Source organism: Durio zibethinus, chromosome 23 (assembly GCF_047325235.1).
Source record: "Durio zibethinus cultivar Kanyao isolate XHJ-2024 chromosome 23, ASM4732523v1, whole genome shotgun sequence".
Taxonomy (NCBI): domain Eukaryota; kingdom Viridiplantae; phylum Streptophyta; class Magnoliopsida; order Malvales; family Malvaceae; genus Durio; species Durio zibethinus.
In genome coordinates, this window is record NC_143184.1 from 11,913,257 (window position 1) to 11,938,065 (window position 24,809).

At 29.9% G+C, this 24,809-nt stretch overlaps 1 protein-coding gene and 1 non-coding gene across 2 annotated transcripts; both read left to right on the forward strand.

Annotated features, from left to right (window-relative positions):
- Positions 1–1,964: 1,964 nt before the first annotated feature.
- On the forward strand, positions 1,965–2,071 carry LOC149512213 (small nucleolar RNA R71). The gene has a single exon (XR_016332883.1). It is a non-coding gene; the product is annotated as a small nucleolar RNA R71 (small nucleolar RNA).
- A 17,834-nt stretch (positions 2,072–19,905) lies between these two features.
- On the forward strand, positions 19,906–21,456 carry LOC111313196 (mitogen-activated protein kinase kinase kinase 20-like). Its single transcript, XM_089752880.1, has one exon. The coding sequence runs from the start codon at positions 20,442–20,444 to the stop codon at positions 21,435–21,437; it is 996 nt and encodes a 331-aa protein (XP_089609006.1). The 5' UTR covers positions 19,906–20,441; the 3' UTR covers positions 21,438–21,456.
- The last annotated feature ends 3,353 nt before the right edge of the window (positions 21,457–24,809 follow it).

The following is a 24,809-nucleotide window of genomic DNA, read 5'->3' on the forward strand; positions in this document are numbered from 1 at the left end:
ATCATGGTGGACACATTCAATTTTGGTCTAGAAGTTTCAGGTTTAGGTTTGCAAGGGCTAAGACTTAGTGGTTTTGCTAACTGACTTACGACAATGGGTTAGGAGGTTTAGACAATATGTTTGACTCCCTAGGGTTATTCTTTTCCTTAACTCTTATTACCACTTGAACATCCTTCCTATCTCTAAAAACACCATATCCACCAGTTATAAATTACATTCTCTTATCCTTAAATCTCTGGGTAAAATCACAAATATAGACATTAATCAAGGCTTTGGATGTCAATAGGAAAAGTCTACCTAACAACTAAGGGGCTTCATTATCCTTTACATCTAATACCATAAAATCTATAGAAAAAGTATACTTACTGATTTCCACCAAAATATTCTCCAATATCACTCGTAGTTTCTTCTTAGATCTATTAGCAAACCTAATAATGAAAGTTAAATGTTTCAGTATACCACACCTTAGCTACATGACAACATTTATAAACATTAGATTTATATATACCGCACCTTAGCTGTATGACAACATTTATAAACGTCAGATTTATACTAGATCCAAGATCATAAAGAGGTTTATCAAATTTTAAATGACCAAATTTACAAGAGATAATGAAACTACTTGGATCTTTTTGTTTTTTGTTTTTTTTTTTTGGAAGAATTTGTCTAAGTGCACAACTACAATCTTTCATAAAAGTGACATTCTTTAACTCTTTAAGTAACATTTTAGGTATAGGCTTAGGTGTTAGTGTTGCTACTTCAAAAGTTTATTTTTGAGTGGACATTCTTGAAGTCATTCTCAACCTTTTAACTTCACAATTCTCTTTTTGCACTTGAATTTCCTTTTCCTTAGGTTGAATGCTCTCAAGAAGTGCTCTTTCCACTTGTAATAGCATTTCTCATTCTTTAACTGAACCTTCAATATACTCCTCAGGATCTTCCTCCTGATCATACTCCTCAAGATTTTTCTCCGTTTAAAAATTCTCTCCCATTTTTTCATAAGGTTCAATATTTTCAAAGGTTTTTAAAACCATATGATCAAAACTACCTATAATCTCTTTACCATACCTCAATAGCTTCTCATCGGTTATCGAATCAACTTTCCTAATAAACTCTACCTCAAGCTACTTAATAAAGCTAGGCAAGTTGACCACCACAAGCTCATCCATAATATCATCATTATTTGACTCATACATACCATCTTCACCATATGAGTATACGGTATTGCATACATTCTTGCTTACTTTTTAAGGTTTAACTCAATATTACTAGGCAAGGTTCCTAAGGGTTGATTAACTATGGCTTTAGTAATTTGACATTTGGTTTTCAAGATTTTTTATTGATGCAAGTTGACTTTAGATGATTGTATTATTAACTTGCATCAATTGGATCAATATCTCTTCAAAACTAGTTTTCTTTTCTTGGGGTGGGTTATAGGATTGTGCATTTAGGTGAAAATTGGTATTTTGGTTAGTGGGTTGGTTGGGTTGGTTGGGTTAGTTCTAAGAAAAGTTATTATAGTTTCAATAGCCTAGGTTATAGGCATTATTGTATAGGTTGTAAGTAGGCTTGGATTGTTAGGCAACTGAGCCATTTCTATTTTGAATTGGCATCTTTCTCTTGCATGAGATCTATCACAAATTTCACAAAACACAAAGGGATTTTGTATAGCATGGACAAGGGAGGTTTGGGATAGGGTTTCTAAAGTTTCAATCTTTCTGATCAGGTTTGCTAACTATGAATTAATGGAAACAAAGGCATCAAGTTCATATACACTAATGGTTTTTCTATGTACCTTTCTTTTCATATCCCATTGAATATTGTTGGTTGCCATCTTTTCTATCAAATATTGTGCTTCTTCACCAGTTTTGCTAATAATGGCCCATAGAGGAACCGAATCCAAGGTAGTTCTCATGGATAGAGTGAGACCATTGTAGAATATCAAAATCTGTAGCCATAAGGGAAAACCATAAAATGTACACTTTCTGAACAGCTCTTTGAATCTTTCCCAAGTATCATAGAGATTTTCACCATTCACATGCATAAAGGTAGTTATTTTGTTTCTTAACTTGGCAATATTAGTAAGTGGAAAAAATTTTGTGAGGAACTTTTACACCAAGTCCTTTAAAGTTGTAATTGATCTAGGTGGTAGTGAAATTAATGAACACTTTGCCTTGTCCCTAAAAGAAAAAGGAAAAAGTCTTAGTCTTATCGCCTGATCTAAAATACCATTATACTTAAAAATGTCACATAATTCAAGAAAATTAGACAAGTGAAGGTTTTGATCATTACTTGGTAAACTGCTAAACTATGCATAAGTTTGGACCCTTTGAACAATAAAAGACTTGATCTCAAAATTGTTTGCTTGTATGGCTAGTCTTCGAATAGATGGTTGAAAACCATCAGTATTAGTGATAGCATAATCCCTCACAATTTTATGACCTTCATTTTCTTACATTTGCCATTGATATTGGTGTAGATGGTATTGTTTGCTCCCTCCTTAGATGCCTTAGAGTTCTTTCTATTTCATTGTCAATTAGAGAAAGGTCAACACTTCTAGATCTACTCTCACAAATAAGAAAAGATTAAAACCAATAAAAGTAATAAAAAGTAAATATTTAGATTACAAAAGTATAAAGAATCCTTATTGATACTGAATCGAACACTACTATAATTCCCATAATGATGCCAAAAACTTAATTGCTACTTTTCGTAATGTTTGCTAGTGTTTAAATCGCAATCAAGTAATAGTAGTGATGAAAGTCGAGTAGCGTTCCCACAAAGATTATAGAATTAAATTGTTAGATTTATTCAAGTATCAAAGTTGATAAACTAAACTCTTATATCTAAATTAATAAAAACTTTGATTTGATTACTATAAAAATAAACAAGAACAATAAAGAACAATGTAGGCTAAGATCTCAATATCCAACTGTCACTTTGAAAATTTTGGATTAAGCCAAATCTAACTAGATCTAAAGATCAAGATTGCATTTGAAGATAACAAGATTTCAAATGGCCAAAAAAGGGATTGCATAAAAGGAAGAAGTAACAAAGATTATATAAAGATTGAGACTTATATTAAAAAAACCAATAATGACCAAATATTATAAAGCCACTACAAAGGATCAAGTCTTTAGCGACATTTTTTAAAAGTTTAGCAGCGTTTATAAATGTCAATAAATGATTTGTGACATTTGTCAAAAATGCCACTAAATGTGTAGCTTATACTTGCGTCGAGGAATATAATGGCATTTTAAGAAAAAGCGCCACCAACTTAGTCCTTTTATTTGAAAATGTTCATTAAATAAAAAGGTGTTTTTCAACATAAACGCTGCTAAATTTTTAAATTTAGTGGCATTTTCTAAAAAATGTCACTAAATTTAATAACTTCTTAAGACAGAAACGCTGCTAATTTTGGTTTTTTAGTGCATTTTTCACTATAGTCTCTATTAAATTATAAATTTTATTTTTTTATTTTTCCAATATTTATTAGTATAATTAAATAAAAAAAGTATTGAACGAAATACAAAGGAATTGAAATTTATAAACTAAATATTATAAATATTTAAATACATAATTTTTTTCTGTTTGTATATAACCATAAAGTTTAATACAATAACATTAAAATTGTTTCAATACATTAAGTAAAATTTTAAAAAATTTAAAATTGATTGTAGACACTCATTTTTTAAAGTTTATTTTGGTTGATTCAGTGGGCTTCAAATAGGGATAATCAGAACAATAAAAGTAGAATTTCAATTCTGATAAGACTATAGGATAAAAGGTTTGAAATTGAGCTGATAAGAGGACTCTTGAGAAATCAAAACAAAAAGGATAAATGAATAAAAGTTATTGGCAATAAGGATTCTTTTTTAATTTTTGACTGATATAAAAAGTTAGCCTAAGCAATTTGAGCCCTATATAAATCCGTAATTGCACGCAGTAAGGGGGGAGGAAAAAACATATTACACAAAAAATTTGGAAGAGTCACAGGGAGAAAATTAGAGGAAATCACAAAGAAAAACCAAGAAAAAACCACTCCACCAGTAAAATCCATGAAAACTCCAGCAAGTCCTTCATACCAAGTTTTCATACCCATTCACTAGACACAAAAAATCATACCACCTTCATCACTCACACCATGTACATAGTCACCGTCACAAGAATCGATTAAGGGCCCTCCTTATTAATTCCATTCAACTTCAATTCCCTCAGTATAATCACAAACCTCCAACACATATAACCACTAGACTACCCATTGTCACCACCTTCCCTAAACCATTAGAAATAACCCATATCGTAAAAGCTGGTTGCAATAGTCCCCAGTAATTCTAGCTGAGACCTCATGCCTTTATAAGCATCAATTCCACCCATCACCAAGTCTCTCTTCTACCGCCATAAACCTGCAACAATTTTAGCAAATACCCACGATATTTGTTGGGAATATTAACTCAAATCCTATAAGAGATTTGTTTGGGATTTGTTTGAGATTTGTTAAATATTACTTGATGGATAAGAATACTTGCAAAAGAAGAATTCTAAGAGAAAAGAGATTCTTAATAGGTAAGTTTAACTTGCAAGAGAATAATTCTAAAAAGAAAGGGATTCTTAATAGGCAAGTTTGACTTACAGGAGAAGAATTCTAAGAGGAAAGGGATTCTTAATGGGCAAGTTTGTATGATTATAAATAGGTGAAGTCTCTATAGGAATAGGTATCAGAAAAAGATGTAAGAGAGTTGTAAGATTTTATGGGATAAACATCTCATAGGAGTATTAGGGCTCTACGTCTTGTGGGTGTGTATGTATGTTTGTGAGTGAACTAGAGGAGACTGAGAGGGTCCATGTAAGTATGATGTATGGAAGCATATGGGTATGTGTTTGGTTATGTTAAAAGAGTGCACAAGGGTTTGGGTTTGTGTTTGTTTGGGTTGAGAATACTCCATAGGACTAGAAAAAATTGAGAGTGTCTTATGAGTATTGATTGTTGAGTGAGATTGATGATTTGATGTGAGTTTGTAATTTTCTACAACTAGTGGATCTTGTTTCTCATCCGTGAATGTAGGTCAGTTGGATCGAACCATGTTAAATTATTGTCTCTTATGTGTTTGATTTATTGTTTGATTTCACTTCCGCTAGTGCGATTGGATTAGAGGCTTTTAGCCCAACAAATGGTATCAGAGCTGTGGTGTTTCCCAACAAGTGGTATCAGAGCTGAAGGTTCGAAATGTGAGAAGAGTTAAAGATTCAAGATGTGAAAAAAGCTAAAGGTTCAAAACGTGAAAAGAGTCAAAGGTTCGAGATGTGGGAAGAGTTTGGTTTGAGACATGGAAAAAAGTAAGCTTAGAGGAGCTCGATTCAAGAAAAGAGTTCGAGCTCAAGTTTTGAGGATTGAAAATCAGGTTGTATGAAGCGTGAAGACACATAAGAGCAAATGATTACGAGACTTTTATTACAGATGGAGCCAAGCATATCTAGCATGAAGATAGATGATTGATGGAATTTGAGTCAAGGTGGAGATTGTTGGGAATATTGACTCAAATCCCATAAGAGATTTGTTTGGGATTTGTTTGAGATTTGTTAAGTATTACTTGATGGACAAGAAGACTTGCAAAAGAAGAATTCTAAGAGAAATGAGATTCTTAATAGGTAAGTTTGACTTGTAAGAGAAGCATTCTAAAAGGAAATGGATTCTTAATAGGCAAGTTTGACTTACAAGAGAAGAATTCTAAGAGGAGAGGGATTCTTAATGGGCAAGTTTGTATGATTATAAATAGGTGAAGTCTCTATAGGATTAGGTATGAGAAAAAGATGTAAGAGAGTTATGGGATTTTATAGGATAGACACTCCATAGGAGTATTGGGGCTCTACGTCTTATGGGTGTGTATGTATGTTTATGAGTGAACCAGAGGAGACTGAGAAGGTCCACATAAGTATGATGTATGGGAGCATATGGGTATGTGTTTGGTTATGTTGAAAGAGTGCACAAGGGTTTGGGTTTGTGTTTGTTTGGATTGAGAATACTCTATAGGACTAGAGAAAATTGAAAGTGTATTATGAGTATTGATTGTTGAGTGAGGTTGATGATTTGATGTGAGTTTGTAATTCTCTACAACTAGTGGATCTTGTTTCTCATCCGTAGATGTAGGTCAGTTGGATCGAACCACATTAAATTATTGTCTCTTATGTGTTTGATTTATTGTTTGATTTTACTTCCGCTGGTGTGATTGGATTGGAGGCTTTTAGCCCAACAAATAGTATCAGAGCTGTGGTGTTCCCCAACAAGTGGTATCAGAGCTAAAGGTTCGAAATGTGAGAAGAGTTGAAGATTCAAGATGTGAAAAAAGTTGAAGGTTCAAAACATGAAAAGAGTCAAAGGTTTAAGATGTGGGAAGAGCTTGGTTTGAGACATGGGAAAAAGTAAGCTTAGAGGAGCTCGATTCAAGAAAAGAGTTCGAGCTCAAGTTTTGAGGATTGAAAATCAAGTTGTATGAAGTGTGAAGACACATAAGAGCAAATGATTACGAGATTTTTATTACAAGTGGAGCCAAGCATATCTAGCATGAAGATAGATGATTGATAGAATTTGAGTCAAGGTGGAGATTGTTGGGAATATTGACTCAAATCCCATAAGAGATTTGATTGAGATTTGTTAAATATTACTTGATGGACAAGAAAACTTGCAAAAGAAGAATTCTAAGAGAAAGGAGATTTTTAATAGGTAAGTTTGACTTGCAAGAGAAGCATTCTAAAAGGAAATGGATTCTTAATAGGCAAGTTTGACTTATAAGAGAAGAATTCTAAGAGGAAAGGGATTCTTAGAGGGCAAGTTTGTGTGATTATAAATAGGTGAAGTCTCTATAGGATTAGGTATGAGAAAAAGATGTAAGAGAGTTATAAGGTTTTATAGGATAGACATTCCATAGGAGTATTGGGGCTCTGCATCTTATGGGTGTGTATGTATGTTTGTGAGTGAACTAGAAGAGACTGAGAGGGTCCACATAAGTATGATGTATGGAAGCATATGGGTATGTGTTTGGTTATGTTGAAAGAGTGCACAAGGGTTTGGGTTTATGTTTGTTTGGGTTGAGAATACTCAATAGGATTAGAAAAAATTGAGAGTGTCTTATGAGTATTGATTATTGACTGAGGTTGATGATTTGATGTGAGTTTGTAATTCTCTACAACTATTGGATCTTGTTTTTCATCCGTGGATATAGGTCAGTTGGACCGACCATGTTAAATTGTTATCTCTTATGTGTTTGATTTATTGTTTGATTTCACTTTTGCTGGTGCGATTAGATTGGAGGCTTTTAGCCCAACAAATGGTATCAAAGCTGTGGTGTTCCCCAACAAGTGGTATCAGAGCTGAAGGTTCAAAACGTGAGAAGAGTTGAAGATTCAAGATGTGGAAAAAGTTGAAGGTCCAAAACGTGAGAAGAGTCAAAAGTTCGAGATGTGGGAAGAGCTTGGTTTGAGACATGAAAAGAGGTAAGCTTAGAGGAGCTCGATTCAAGAAAAGAGTTCGAGCTCAAGTTTTAAGGATTGAAAATCAGGTTGTATAAAGCGTGAAGACATATAAAAGAAAATAATTGTGAGACTTTTATTGTAGGTGGAACTAAGCATATCTAGCATGAAGATAGATGATTGATAGAATTTGAGTCAAGGTAGAGATTGTTGGGAATATTGACTCAAATCCCATAAGAGATTTGATTGAGTTTTGTTAAATATTACTTGATGGACAAGAAGACTTGCAAAAGAAGAATTCTAAGAGAAAGGAGATTCTTAATAGGTAAGTTTGACTTGCAAGAGAAGCATTCTAAAAGGAAATGGATTCTTAATAGGTAAGTTTGACTTACATGAGAAGAATTCTAAGAGGAGAGGGATTCTTAATGGGCAAGTTTGTATGATTATAAATAGGTGAAGTCTCTATAGGATTAGGTATGAGAAAAAGATGTAAGAGAGTTGTAGGGTTTTATGGGATAGACACCCCATAGGAGTATTGGGGCTCTACGTCTTATGGGTGTATATGTATGTTTTTGACTGAACTAGAGGAGACTGAGAGGGTCCACATAAGTATGATGTATGAGAGCATATAGGTATGTGTTTGGTTATGTTGAAAGGGTGCACAAGGGTTTGGGTTTGTGTTTGTTTGGGTTGAGAATACTTCATAGGACTAGAGGAGATTGAGAGTGTCGTATGAGTATTGATTGTTGAGTGAGGTTGATGATTGAGAGTGTCTTATGAGTATTGATTGTTGAGTGAGTTGAAAAATCCATTTTAATAAAGAAAGCTTTTAAAGAAAATAGATCTTGAAATGAAGAATGCTCGTATTGAAAGAAGATTTAAGAAAACAAAAGGTTTTTGTAATGGCTAATCTATCACCTTAGCCTAATACAAAAAAAAACCTAAAAATCTAAAAAAACTAGAGAAAACTGACAATATAAAAGAAGAATAGAACGTGGGATGTAGAATACAAGAATGAACCCTCTTATTTATACAAGTAGAGATAAAGCTCACAAGTTCAATTCTATCAAAATACCAAAATATGAGATTTATCTTAATCTTCTAGTGTCAATTGAACATAGGTTTTTTGGATTCGAAAAAACCTTAGTTGATCATGCTGCCTTAGGATTCATCTTGGATATTGATCTTGTATGATACATATCTTGATCTTGCACACTTGATAAGTTTCGGCTAAACTTGAATTCCAAGACCATATGGTTATTCTTCATCCAATCTCTTAAAATTAATCTTGCAAACTCTTTCTAGAAATACAACTCTTTGAATGGTTGATCAAAAGAGTCATAGTTGAATCAAAAGTCCTTTGGCCAAATGCTATAGAGTCATTCTTTAAATAAAATTTAATTATCACATGTGCATTGAGAAATCCTCTTGAATATGAAAAAATTGAATTCATACAAAAGTCTAAGTACCATTGGAATTCCTTTTTTAAGTCAAATTTAGAAATCCTACTTCAAGTAGAACTCGGTTACATCATTACATGATTGACCGCATATTACAAGAATGAAACTTGTTTTAATCTTGCATGATCTCTTATGTGAAAATGAATAGAAATGCCACTCTAAGTAAAAAAACCTGTAGATCAAGTAAACAACATTAAAAGCACCAAATTTAATCAAAATTTAAAATTTTTTGAACCAAATTAAACTTGTAAATCTCTATATATTTAAGTACTATCAATAGGATACTTCAATAATTACTTGAATAAATTTGTAATCCACAAGAGAATTAAAATGATTATTGAAAAGACTATTTTGATATTTTTGCACAAGGTCTTCCCACCAATAGGTATTTCAATTTACAAGTTTCTTTCCTCTTTGATTATGATAAAGGCTAATATGTCAGTTTTTCAAATTCAATAGTCTAACTATTAACTATTATCATGATTGTGTGCCATGTTACCTTAATCTTTATGCCAATTTCTTCTTTAGAATGGTCAATTGATTTTTTTTCAAGTATGCATTGTCTTTGTAAATGAGTCTCAATATACCTATCATTGTAGTCTATAACATGTTCATGTAATAAATTGCCTAGCAACTATACATGTCATGTTTGCTTATTTTACACAATTTTAGATATTCATTTCTTATCATATAAATTCCATGCACATATATAAAAAGCTACATCTTTGTATAAAAGTTTCTCGTACAACACTTATTTATTGAAAAAATCTCTTTATGTTTATTTTTTGTTAAAATTTCTTCTTTTTATTCTTTGGTATGCATATCTTTTTGCTCTAGATAAATGGTAATTGCATTGTGTTTTAACAAACTGGTACATATGAGTAGCAAATTCTAAATATATTGTCAAGTTCCAATTTCCCTTGGTAGGTACTCTTTTCACTTGAACATGACAATTGAAATAAACTAAGATCAATGGTTTTCATTAATGCACTACAGGAAAATGGCGTATTAGCGGCAGTTTTGTAGCGGCCTTTCACTTACAAACGCTGCTAGCTTTCACGTTTTTGTATAACTTCAGGTGTTTATTATCAAAATACCATTAAATTTTCAAATAGCAGTGTTGGTACCTATAAACACCACCCAAGACTTGATATCAGTAGTGTTTCTAGATAAAAACGCTTTGAATGATTTTTATTAAAAATTTCAATGAATAGTAAAGGGTTATTTTTGACAGACAATGCCTTTAATAATTACATCATAAAAAATTATATGAGATTATTAAAGGCATTTTCCACAAGAAACCCTTTTAATAATTTGACCAAAAAATTTCACAGGCATATAAAAATATTTAGATCGTACGGATGTTTACCATAAGTTGTAGGTTTGATCCCTCTCTTTAGCTTTTTTTTGGTTTTTGCACAAATTATTTGTAATTGATTATTGTAGACATTTTCTTGGCAAAAACACCTTCACCAATTGCTTTAAAAAAAATTTTAGATAATACTGAAAGCGTTTTTCACAGAGAGACGCCCTTAATAATCCATAGGCATTTTTGGCCGAGCTCGCCTTTTATAATCCAATAAGTAAGTTTTTGTTGTGATTATTAAAGGTGGTTTCTAGCAAAAATACCTTCAATAAATCAGAGACAAAAGTTGAAAGGGATGCTTGAAAGCGTTTTTTGCTCAAAACACTTTTAATATTGCCAACGATAAATTTTAATGGGCGGATTATTGAATGCAGTTATATCCTAAAAATGCCTTCAAAAACATTTTAGTTGATATTATTGAAGGCGATTTTGGTAAAAAATGCCTTTAATATTTTCTATTAGGGATGATTGAAGGCGTTTTCTTGCTAAAAATACCTTCATTAATCCCATCAAAATAACATATTTAATATTGTATATATGTAGTCAATTATAGGTTTATGCCTAGAAAAACGTTTGCTATTAGTTGTATATTTATGCCTAGAAAATATTTGATTTATATATCTGATACTATGAATTACATTTTGGAATTTACATAATGAACATTATTGTATTTCAATATATTGACCACACATCCAAAATTAAAATTAATAATGTTACCATATTAATATACTTTTCTGAAATAATTGTACTCAGTAATTTATTAAGTACAAATAGTGTATTCATGTTAAGTATAACAATAATATTAAACCAATACCCCAATGTACAAACTTAAAGTTTCCATTCAACATGGCATGTTAAAAACATTATAACAATTTGTTCCATATATATTTACATTCAACCAACAATGTCTAACCTTAAGGTTTATCAACATTGATAAATGATAATACATAATCACACTGTTCTTTACAGACTTCATCCAGTTCCTCTTCAGTAAAGCTTTCTTTACCCTCCCACTAAAAAAAAATTAGAAGTAGATGTTAAGAAATGAGATGATAATGTACCTTTTTATTTTTTTTCAAGATATAAGAAATTTATGAAATTTATACTAACCTTAAATGGTATGGTCATAAAATCATGTAACACTATCTCCCACATAAAACAAAGGACATAATATCCACATTCAGTATTATCGGGTTGATAAGGTACCTAAAAATTAAATTGAGTGGGTTTAAAAAATATTTATCTACACAAACTCAGCATAAAATAATATATTTCACATTTACCGGTAATGACACCCATTTCGGTTTCTTTATCTTCTTATCGAATGCAAATATTATCTTAAATTGAAAAGAAAAAAATTACTTAATACATAGATAAAATTACTTATGAAGAAACAGAAGATATATAATATAATAAAGTGTAATACCTCTTTATAAAAGTTTGAATATCAGGGTTAGGCATTGCCGTTGGATTAATTGAATTAAGTAAGTATGGCGTTAAGGATTTGGTGTCAATCACAATCAGCACCCAATGATGACTGCAAAATGATAACAATAATATACTCAGATTATGCATCTGATCAGATTTGGGTAAAGTTGTAGTAATTAAGGTTGGAATATAGCTTACTATGAATTATACGGAAGCAAATAACAATCAGTCGATCTTTTCATGCATATGATCACATGATTAGCACAATAAGTGACTATGCCACTCTACTCACTAATGAAGTTGGGTTCCATGAATCTAAATCTATTAGTCAATTGTCTCCCCTTGAGCTCTCTATGTAGAAAGCTGCATGATAATAATCAACACTGCTAGTTAGTATTACACCCTAATATAGATTACTACATATTGAATGTGCATATTTTTATTTATAAGCTAACCTCATATAAGCAACGATATCAATAGTTGATAATTCATCTAGCTCACAAAATTCTTTAACCTCCTCTACACTAATGAAAGAAAATGATGGTTTATCAAATAACCATTTCTCAGATTCAATGGTTATGAAGTTTCCTCCGGATAAATGCTCTAGTGAATATTTGAATAACTCATCCATGGAAGCTGAGCAAGGGTTATACTGTGAGTCTGAACATCTTGCTACAATATTTAATGAAATATAAGTATTAAAACCAAATCAATCAATATAATAAACAAATTAACATTCAAATTATAAATAATATCATACTTCTTGGGTGGCAACGGAGGATGGGATCACTTCTTTACTTCCAATGGAAGCTTCTTGTATGGGGACAATGCTATCAAGCCGACCTACTGGTATAACCTACTGCATTGCTACTAATATAGACTCCAAAGCAGCAAGTCTTTGCTGTTGGTCATTGAGGTATTACTTCTGGTCATTAATTTATTACTGTTGTTGCTCAATTATTGCTTCATATTGTGTATTTCTCATTTGTGGGGTTTTTGGTTATTTACCAAAATACATTGAAGGCAAGACAAATTTACCAACCCTACGAACCCGATCGGTCCTTTCTTTAATGCCTAATGCTAAAGACAAAGGATCTTTGCCATACTGGGTTACTAGTTCACCAGATTTGACTTTGGCAGCATAATCATCCTGAAAGACAATAATCAGTTAGGCTGTAACAATAAATCTATACAAGCTAGTATACACTCATGGATACGACCATAATGCCAATCATACATTATATCAAAAAAATAGTTATACATATAATTTTTTTTGTCATTTCCTTAGTTGCTTCATTTACGAAGGATCCATCCTTCCATAGATGTCCTTGTTTCGAAACATCTTACCTAAAAACTTCTATGCCAAAGCTCATTGATTCTTATTAAATTATCGCAATAAAAGAATCAGAATGTATGAAATGAATGTTCATAAATATTCATTAATGAGTATAAAACAAGTGTGTGAATACATACAAGCTAATACTTCATATTTGCATATCCTTTTATTGCTGTCTGATAGTGATATTGTTGTTTGGTCTAAATGTCCTCTGTTCTTATTTGATTTTCTACAAAATCAAAAAATTACGTTAATAACATATGAAGATCAAAGGCTATATTGCATAAAGACTTATAAATAATTTTTAATGCAAATGGGTTTACGTACTGAGAAATCTTCTAAAAGTCGATATTGAACAAAACTTGTCTAATCTTCAACACTTATGACATTTGCATATGCCGTAGGTGGAACAACCAATACATCACCTTCACCAGCCAGTGGTAAAATATATTGGGTTGTCAATCTGCTTTTAAAGTCTCTAAATGCTTGTCCTACGATTGCAATACAATCTTTTTATAGTCAATTAGAATGTCAAACTACTCCTAAATAAGTTAACACAATTAGTATGAACACACTGAATTTCAATTAATTGATCATTTAACAAAATTTATGAAATAGTTAAATAAATATACCACAACCGACTGCCATATATCATTCTTGATATCATTAGGAACTCATAGTCAATTGGTGCACGTAATTGAAATCACACGACGAACGATGGCTCCAATATGAGTAGCCATCTTGGCAGCTCCTTTAAACATAGGCTACCCACTTTGATTGAAGTCAACATGAATTTCTATGTCTGTCATTTTGATTTGTTTATTTGGGCCCCTTCTTTTTCTTTTTTGGCCTACATGTCTGTCTTGTGCATATTCATTAGAAGGAGAATGATGTTGTTTGGAGTCCATAATATCTGTAATCTTGATCATAATTATACGAATTACACAATATGACCATCTAAATTGAACATTGTACGTAATTTAATACAACCACTACCATACTTCGTATAGAAACACCATTCAGCACACCATTCAACAATATGCTAAGACACACCCTTCAGCAAAGCACTCATAAATACCATTCAACATACGATTTAGCCCCTCAATTTCATACAAACCCATTCAACAAAACAATATCAGACAACAAGGTTGAGCAAACCATTTAACATATATATGATTTAGACCCCTAATATCATACAATACCATTCGGCATTACAATATCAGACTACAAGGTTCAGCAAATCACAATATTCAATGCATACTACATAGAAACAGCATATTTGCAATATGAATAGAATCTTGGATGACTATGCTTACGGTGATGTTAATGAAAATATATAAATGCATATGTCAATATTAAATAACCAAAAAAAAATCTCTATCCAATATATAAATGCATATGTCAATATATAAATGCATATGTCAAAGCAAGTCACTTCTGTGGTAATTGAATTGAGTAACATATTTAAATCTCTATGTCAAAAATGTATGAATGTGAAAGAGCTTGACAAACTTCAAGATCAAGCCGCGATTACTTTATGCCATTTGAAAAAGATCTTCCCTCAAAACTTTTTTACTATTATGATGCATTTGGTTGTCCACCTTCCATATGAGGTAAAAGTCGGTGGGCCAGTTTATTATTGATGGATGCATCCTATTGAAAGGCATTATTTGTTAATAGATTGATTACATTTTTATGGATGATCAAGCCACTCAACTTAAAATAACATATGACTAATGTTTTATGCTATAGGTTTTTAGGGAGGTTAAAGTCTTATTGTCACAACAAACACTATTTGAAAGGTTCTATTGCTAAAAGAAAGGAAACTAATATTTTTTCTATATTCATTTTATGATGTAGGTAAGCTACAATGCAAAAAAGTAGGTTGAAAAGAAAACATATCAGAGATATTAGTTTAGAACCATCTACAGCACTGGTAGATATTGGCTATGGATTGAATCTTTTAGAGGGAAATGAATGTACTGTTGAATCTAACTCCATCACTTCTCACTTTTCAACTGATATTAGATCTGGCAATACAGGAGGTATAGGTTTAGATAGTACCCCATCAATTGATTATGCTTTGAATTTGAATGCATGTATGATATACTCCAATTTTAGAGTTCGAGTATAATGATAAAAGTATTGTTATTTTACAATATATTTCTTATTTGTTGCAGTTGATAACAATGGTCATAGGAGGACTAGAGGCCGGACAACTTTGAAGGAATTTTTTGGACTAACTCCTAACGAGCATATTGTAGTGTCTACAAACTGTAATAGAGAACTAATTGGTGAAGAGGCTCAATTATTGGCTGGATTTCTAGGCATGCTAGCCCGTAATGGAATGAAATTGCCTATTTATTATGAAACATGGCATAAAGTTTTAGAAGAAGTTAAGGCCGATGCGTTAAACTTTATTGAGGTATTAGTATAATTAATTAGATATAAAAAAAATTTTACTTTACAGATTGTTTACTTATTCTAACTTTTCTTATTGTATTATTACAGTCAAGATTTGTGCTTGAAATACCAACTTCATTTGTGCTTAAGTCATTGAGAAAGAAATGAAAAGATTATAAGCATAGTTTGAAGAATAAGTATTTCGATCGAAATACTACTATAGAGGCGATGATGGAAAATCTATTTCGTAATATGATTAGGTGGCAATATAAACAACTGGTTAGATTTTGGTTCTCAAGAAAAAGAGAGGTACTAGTTTATAACTTTGTATAGCAGAATAAAATGATGAAAGTGTTTTTTTGTTTAAGTTGGTAGTATTTGTATTTCTATTATATACGTAATTATTTTTTATGACAGAAAAAAGAACAGATTGCGATTGGTAGCAAAAAGCAATAGAAATATAGCCACACAAGTGGATCAAAAAGTTTTGTAAGAAAGCAAAAAGAAATTGTAAGTTAATGATAATAAACGTATTCCAATGAATGAACTTTTTTAGCCATTAAAAGGTAAATATGCAAATTAATAGTTATTGTTCTGTTTTAATAGTTTTGATAGTTTTAATACATGATATTAAACTTATTGAAAGTTTTGAACTTAGTTAACATAGATGATATATATGAAAAGTTATTATTTACATATATTTACGCCTTTAATAAAGATTGGTTGTGATTGTTGTATTTTAACAGTTTGGATAGCTTCACTACTTAATATTAAACTTGTCTTATTTATTAAACTTGGTTTCTACGGTTGATATGAGAGAAAAAAGTTATCGTTAATGTCTATTTAGGATTATTTTTTCATATAAAAGTTAAATATACAAATTAAACTTTTTGATGGCTTTCAACATATTGAATGGCTTCAATCCTTGATATTAAACCGAGAGAAAATAATTGAATTTGGTTTTTATGATTGATATGTGTGAAAGCCCAAAATAATTTTATTGTTTGCGTATGTTTAAGACTATTGTGTTGTTACAGGGCCAAAATATAAATACATGAGATTAAAATTATTTAAAATTTTAATACTTAATTGACAGGCTTGATATGCATGAATAAGTTGTGGTTGATATGTATCATATCAAATAACATATGTTTTTGTATAAGAGAATGAGATGGGTAGTACAATTAGACGTGTGGAACTTTTTCGCATAACATACACAAAAAAAAATGGATCTTACATGAATATCGAAACACAAGAAATTGTGATAATTTGTATCATATATTTTAACAGAAAGTAAATATTTACTCTTTTTAATATATAATCAATTAATCATTAAACTTGATAGTTGTATATAACAAATTCACAAGAGAAAGCAAAAGAGAAAATGGCTATTGAGGTTGAAGTAGCATCTGATAGTTCTTTCAACATGCAAGAAATGGAAAATCAGATATTCATAGAAGTTGTTGGAAACGAAAGACATGGACAGGTTCGAAGCCTTAGATTAGGTCCAACACCATCTGACTACTATGGACATAGCTCTCCGTAATTTACATTCTCAACAAGTCAGTCTTCACGAGACATTTCAATAATGAAAGGGGAGTTACAAACTGTGCAACAATATTTTCAGCAAATAGAAGCAGAAAAAGAATAGAAGCTTACCAAAATTAAGGAAGAACATGCTAGAATGGAGCAAGAACGTGCTAAATTTCAGTAGTTGCATGATCGATTTGATCATTTTATGAATTTTGTGCAACAACAATTTTTAGGAAATGATCTTGGTGCTCCACCAACTAAGGTATTATATTTAGTAAATATTTAAATTCTTTAATATATAAAAAGCTTACAATGAAGTGTTAAAAATTATATGGTATTATTCAATAGGTTCTTGAGCACGCTAGTGACCAAGGTAGAAAACTTTCTTCATCAATTGGCAGCCAGCAAAATATATGCAGTCATCCATTTCATACATTTTAATTTTTTATTTTGTCAATGTCTATAAAATATTTGAATGTTATTATACTAATTATAAAATTTTGTATTAATTAGATGTATATTTAAACGTGAATGAAGTTAATATAAATTATAGTTTTTGAGTTTAAGTTCTTTAATAAAAATAAAATTTATTAAAAAAATTTAGAAAAAAATACATTTTTATATAATGACAGTATTTGCGTTCATCGTGGGTCGTTAAATGAATAATTTAATGGCATTTGTAGCATAAAACGTCACTATAAGTAGCGACGCTCTTACCAGCAAATGTCACTTGTTAAGTGACATTTTTCTCATAAAAACGTCACTAAAGTAATGGCATTTTTCTCATAAAAATGTCATTGAATTAGTGGTGAATAAAGATACAAATTCTGTTAATATAGAGGCGTTTTCAGATTCAAATGCCTCTAAAGTAGCAGTGTTTTCAGTTACAAATGCCACCAAAGCAATGGTGTTTTTCCTCATAACAATGCCATTAATTTAACGGTGTCTCAAAGATAAAAATGCCTCTAAAATGACGGTGTTTCAGATATAAACGCCGCTAATATTAATGCATTTTTTTGAAAACATCGCTATTTATCATGACGCTTGAATAGCCGGTACTCTGCGTCACATTTTTCATAAACACCGCAAATCTTTTTGTGACGTTTATAAACGCCATTAAACATTAAAAAAAATACCACTAAAAACCAAAACCCCTATAGTGATGCATAACTATTTTTTCTATATAAAGTTAGTCTTATACTCCTTCTGTCCAATTTTTTTTGTTCAATTTTCCTTTATAGGATGTCTCAAAATTATATCTTTTTTTTATATTTAAAACTCTTACTTTTTATTTTTTAAAACTATTGTTTATGATTTTTTTAATTTTTAATATTAAAAATCATGAAACTTTAATTTTAAAAAATTAATTTTAATATTAAATACAATAAAGTCAAAGTTTTTTTTTTTTTTTTTTAACACAGCAAGAGTAAATATAAGACAAATAAATAGGAATGGAAGGAGTATTAGTTTTATCTTTCAAGAGCGTGCTTATATAACTTTAAATATTATTTCCAAAATACCTTCAAATTATCTTTACGTGATTATGTATGTTGCTTTTATTTTTTATTTTTATAATATTTTTAATTATTATTGTTTTTTAACAGTAGCAATGCAAGGAAAACTATTTATGTTTATTTTCATCATATATTTATCTTATAATTGAAAATTTCGTTAAATAGAGTTATACTAATCAATCTTTATGGTTTTGTTTTTTCAAATTTAAGTCTAACCATTGTAAAAGATTATTCTAAAATTAAGTTAGTACTAATTATTATGCTTAGTTAAAATAATGATTTTTTTTTAATAAAAATTTCAGCCTATATATCTATATACTACTTCCTGGATAATTAAAGTTTGGATTGCAAATTTATTATAAAATGACGGACCAAATATATAGGACATAAACCCCAATCTAAGGGCTTATTGTTGGGCTCAAATTAACGGCGGCTTACATACAATTTGGATTCTTCCGTGATGAATTAGGAAACCGACCTAATTCAACAAGTTTATATACATATTTGTGCACAGTGTCTTCCCACCAATAGATATTTCAATTTGCAAATTTCTTCTTTGGAAATAGTAAATTGATTTTTTTTCAAGTATGCATTGTTTTGTAAATGAGTCTCAATATACCTATCATTGTAGTCTATAACCTGTTCATGTAATAAATTGCCTAGCAACTATGCATGTCTTGTTCGCTTATTTTACACAATTTTAGTTATTCATTTCTTACCACATAAATTTGATGCACTTATATAAAAAGTAGATCTTTCTATAAAAGTTTCACGTACAATATTTGATCTATTGAAAAAATCTCTTCATGTTTATTTTTTGTTAAACTTTCTTCTTTTTATTCTTTGGCATGCATGTCTTTTTGGTCTACATGAACGGAACTTATATTGTGTTTTAACAAACTGGTACATATGAGTAGCAAATTCTAAATACATTGTCATGTTCCAATTTCTCTTGGTAGGTACTCCTTTCACTTGAACATGACAACTGAAATAAACAAAGAACAATGTTTTTCATTAATGCTTGACTATCTTTTCTAGAAAAAGTTAGTCTTATACTTCCTCTGTCCAATTTTCTTTGTTCATTTTTCCTTTTTAGGATGTTTCAAAATCATATCTTATTTCCTTTTTTGAACATTTAAAATTCTTAAATTTTTATATTTTAAAATTATCTTTATGATTTATTTTAATTTTTAACGTTAAAAATCATGAAATTATAATTTTTAAAAATAAATTTTAATCTTAATATTAAATACATTAAACTCAAACTTTCTTTTAAACTCCGCAAAAGTCAATATAAAACAAACAAATAGGGATGGAAGGAGTATTAGTTTTGTCTTTTAAGAGCATGTTTATATAGCTTTAAATATTATTTCCAAAATACCTTCAAATTATCTTTACGTGGTTATGTATGTGGCTTTAATTTTTTTTTAATATTGTTAATTGTTATTGTTGTTGAACAATAGCAAGGAAAACTATTTATGTTTATTTTCATCATTTATTCATCTTATAATTGAAAATTTCGTTAAACAGAGTTACACTAATAAATCTTTATTTTTTTTTTCAAATTTAAGTCTAACCATTGTCAAAAGAATTCTAAAATTAAGTTAGTAATAATTATTATGCTTAGTTAAAATATTGATTTTTTTTAATAAAAATTTCAGCCTATATATCCATATACTACTTCCTGGATAATTAAAGTTTGGGTTGTAAATTCATTATAAAATGACGGACCAAACATATAGGACATAAACCCGAATCATAGGGCTTATTGGTTGGGCTCAAATTAACGGCGGCTTACATGCAAATTGGAATTCTTCCGTGATGAATTAGGAAACCGACCTAATTCAACAAGTTTATATAAAACGTACGTAACCTTATACCACCATCGATTAACTAGTCGTTTAAGTTCAGAGAAGAAGAAAGAAAAGTATAGAATGGAGGTGAAAGGAGTGAAGCTTAAGGTCCTTGGGAGGGGAGCATATGGTGTGGTACATTTGGTGGAAACGACTTCTCCTTGTTCTGGGTTGTTTGCTGTAAAATCTGCACCTTTAACAAAGTCTTTTTCTCTTTCCAAGGAATGGGAAATATTTAAAAAGTTTATAGGTTGCCCAAATATTGTTCAATGTTTTGGTGGTTTCACGAGTTTTGAACGAGATGGAGGGTATTTTTATAACTTATTTCTTGAATATGCATCTGGCGGTAGTCTCTTGGATTTGATGAACAAGTATGGGGGCAAAATACCCGAATGTGATGTGAAGGATTATGCAAGAATGATTCTTGAAGGGCTTGTTGACATTCACAACAGAGGATACATCCATTCTGATCTTAAACCAGAAAATATTTTGGTTTTTCCATCTCAGACCGGTTCCGATTTGAATACTTTAAAGATTGCGGATTTCGGGTTAGCTAGACAATGTGGGGAAAAAGATATTCCACAACTTTGGGAATATGGTTTTCGAGGTACAGCAGATTATATGTCACCTGAATCTGTGATGGGAGAAATCAGTGGTGCATTGGATGTATGGTCACTCGGTTGCATTATTGTTGAGATGATTAGTGGGAAAATGCCATGGAACTATAGCAACCTGAAAGATTTGAGAAACAAGCTTTTGAATGGAGAATCACCCAAAATCCCAGAAAACATGTCAAGTATTGGGAAGGATTTCTTAGCAAAGTGTTTTGCTACGGATCCCAAGCAACGATGGATGGCTAATATGCTGTTAAGCCACTCTTTTCTTATGCCAGAGTTCAGCTTTTTTTCGTATGGAAGCAATCTCCCACAACTCTTCTCAGCCCTTTCTTCAACAATTTTTGACGAGGACAAATCGTTAATCCAATCCACAAAGAGTTTCCAAAAGGATGACAAATTCGGACCAGAAGGAGATTTGGTTGAAAACTTAAGGTTGCAAGTAATGAAGATGGGCGTCTAGGAATATGGTGCAAATTGAAGAATTCAAAGGCATAATCAATATGCAGATGAAACCTGAAAAAGCCACCCTCTTCCTCTTGATTATGTTGCAACCAACATGCTATCAAAGTAGGCCTGATGTTTGTTTTTAGGCTTTGTCTTGGATTAATTTTTTCAAACTTTTTATTATTGTATTATGTTCTTTTAACAGTTTTAAACTTATAAAATGTTCTTGACATATGATGTAAATATTTTCTATATGTTAAACCTTTTGTTCAAAAATCATTTTTTATTAATAAGATATAAGTAAATAAATGTATATAATTTTTATTTAATTTTAATTATACAAATATATTTTAAAATATTAGTAATTAATACCTTAATAATAAACATAAAATAAACTGATTTGGATGAGCCAAGCTCAAGTCCAATTACACCAAGTTTTTAAGGTGTTAATTGAATCACTCGAGCTATGAAAACTTTTAGTTAAATGTTAATTTCTTAATTTAATCAAACAAATAAAATATATAGTATATTGAAATTGGATATTTAGAAATCTTTCAATCACCATACCATGCATACTTGCATAGACCATGAACCCAATTAATCGATGATATGTTCCAATGTTTCATATCCTTGTCATGTTTGAAAGGACTCCATCTTCAAATTCATTAATATATTATAGAAAACTTTTATTTATGACAAGTGAGATTTCTGTGAATCTTAATATTAAAAATCTTTTCAAAAGTCTTTCATATATTGATAAAATTTAAAAAGAATTTCTTACCTATGAATTTACATAACAATTGTTATTTGCAACGTTCTTTATAATTCTATCATTGGAAATTCAAAATCAATTTTCATAAAATAAATCACTCATTTAATTATTTATTTTTATAAATATTTTTTAATATATTGGTAAGATTTTTTGTCAAAAAGTTTCCTACAATATAGTTGATAAATTTTTTAATATGTTGATAAAATCTTATGTTTAAATTTTTTTTTTTCAAAATCATAAACTCTTAAATATGTTGGTAAGGCTTTTACCTCTTAAAATTTATTACTAAAATTTTAACCTTCCAATATGTCAATATTGTTTTACTTACCAAAATCAATGTTTTAAAATTTTAACCTTTTAATATCTTAATACTATTTTATTTTTCCTTAAAAATTGTATTTTTTTAAAAAATTATCCCTTTTTTTAAAAGACATGTTTTATTAAAATAGGATAAATATCTAAATAAAATAAATAAATAAATTTGAAAAAAATGAAAAAAAAAACATATATAAAAGATATTTAAAATTTTGACTCGACTATGAAAAGCGGCTTTGCTCGACTCTAGAGGCGTAATATGGCTTGGCAACTTGGAACGACAACTCAACTTAATAGTAGCTACTAGGAAACGGGTTTCGCAGGTCAAGTCACATTACAGGTTAGGTCAACACGCCAAGTTGCACATGGGTTGACAGCAAATTAATTCCTCAAAATGAAGTTATATTGACTAAGTATAAAAAGTAATAATTTTTTTTTCTTTCAGATTTTCTTTTCCCTCTCTTTCTAGATTTGTTCTATCCAACTTCTCTCTGGCATTTAGAAAAATACAAGAATATCGATGCTAGAATCTACAATCTCTTGCTAAAAATTGGGAAATCTCATAAAAAAAAACTTGTTGAAAAATTAAACTCTGCCTAAAATCTCATTGGAAAATTCAACATTTGTTAAAAAACTCATCAAAAAATTTAACCTCCACTAAAAAATTATGCCAAAAAATTGGGTTTTTCATTGGAAATTTCAAAATTTTCAAAAAAAAATTCCAAAAACTTGTAGACACTCCTTACTTGAGCAATTTTAACCACCTAAGATTTTTGTCCTCATATCTTTCCCTCATATTAAACCAACACAAACTCTAACGTGCTAATCTAAAATTGAAACACTTCTATTCAAGCTTGAATTGCCACTAGTTTTTCTTATTTCTACTATCATGCTTGTGCATTTGTTGTTTATTGTTGCTAAGTATTTATAAAGGAAAATAACAAGAACTTTTGATCATCTAGGATTCAATTTTTAAAATTTTGCATTGTCACAAAAAAAAAAAAAAAACTACAATTTATCTTTAAGATTCCCAACTCAAATCCAACTTTGGTATAGCATGAATTATCACCCAAATAAATAAAAGTTCCTTCTAATTCTGTTAGTCTCATCATTGAACCTCTTCTTTTAATTCCTAATTATTTTTTTATGGATAATCAAATAATTAAAGATAAAGAATAGGATAAATAAAATAAAAGATAAATAAAGATAAATAGGCAAATAAATAATAGGATAAATTAAGGTAAAAAATAATAATAGTAAAGATATATACAAAAATAATAATAAATACAAAAGATTAAATAAAGAAATGGATAAACTAAAAATAAATATCCACAATTTGACAATTGAGCTTAAAGCTGATCTAAGCCCAATCTATTTGGTTTTTGAGACAAAATGAAGTGTCTATGTTGTGAAATACTACATGGTTTAAGTGTAAGTTGTTTAATGCAAAATTTGCCATAATAATTTTGGGGACCACTAAACGAATATTTAAAAATTTTCAAAACAGGGACAATCATAACTAATCTTTCTTTACTAAGTGTGATTGGCAATCCAAAAAAAATTTTCTTCCTAATAAAATTTTAAAATTAATTAAACTTATTAAAAAGATAATTTTTTGTTTTATTTGTGAAAACAAACTTTAATTCAAAAGTTCAGTTACCCATGGGGAAAAATTAACAACCCTACAGCTTCCGTTAAAAAATGATACCAATTAGTCACATGTTATCCTTTAATATTGATAAAAATTATCTTAATCTTAATATTTAAAATAATTCCCTTAATTTCATCTATTTTTGTAAAATATTCTTTTTTCTTTTTAAAAAAAACATTTTATTTAGGAATACAACGAAAATCTTTAGCTTTGAAACATTTCCTAAATTCCCTAATATTTAGGTAAAATTTAAAAAATATTTCTCAACTTAAAACCACCATAATAATTCTCAAAATATGGCATAATATTCTTTTATAAAGAATAATTATGGAAAAGCCCTCCAATATCTAGGTAGGGTCCCAAAAAATATTTTTTTACTTGGGACTATTCATTTTTATTTCTAAAAAAATAATTTTCAAAATCACCATTTATTACCATATATTTCTTTGGATAATAACTAAATGCAAGTAATGTAGTACATGCAAATAAGTGATGCAAACATAAATTAAAAGATACAAATACAAATACAAATTTAAAGATGCAATGATCAACTGAATTTATCCTATAACCCTTTAATTTTATCCCTTTTATTTCTTCATCTTTATTCGTTTGTTTTGAAGAACATTTAGTGGTAGAAGAAATTTTATTTA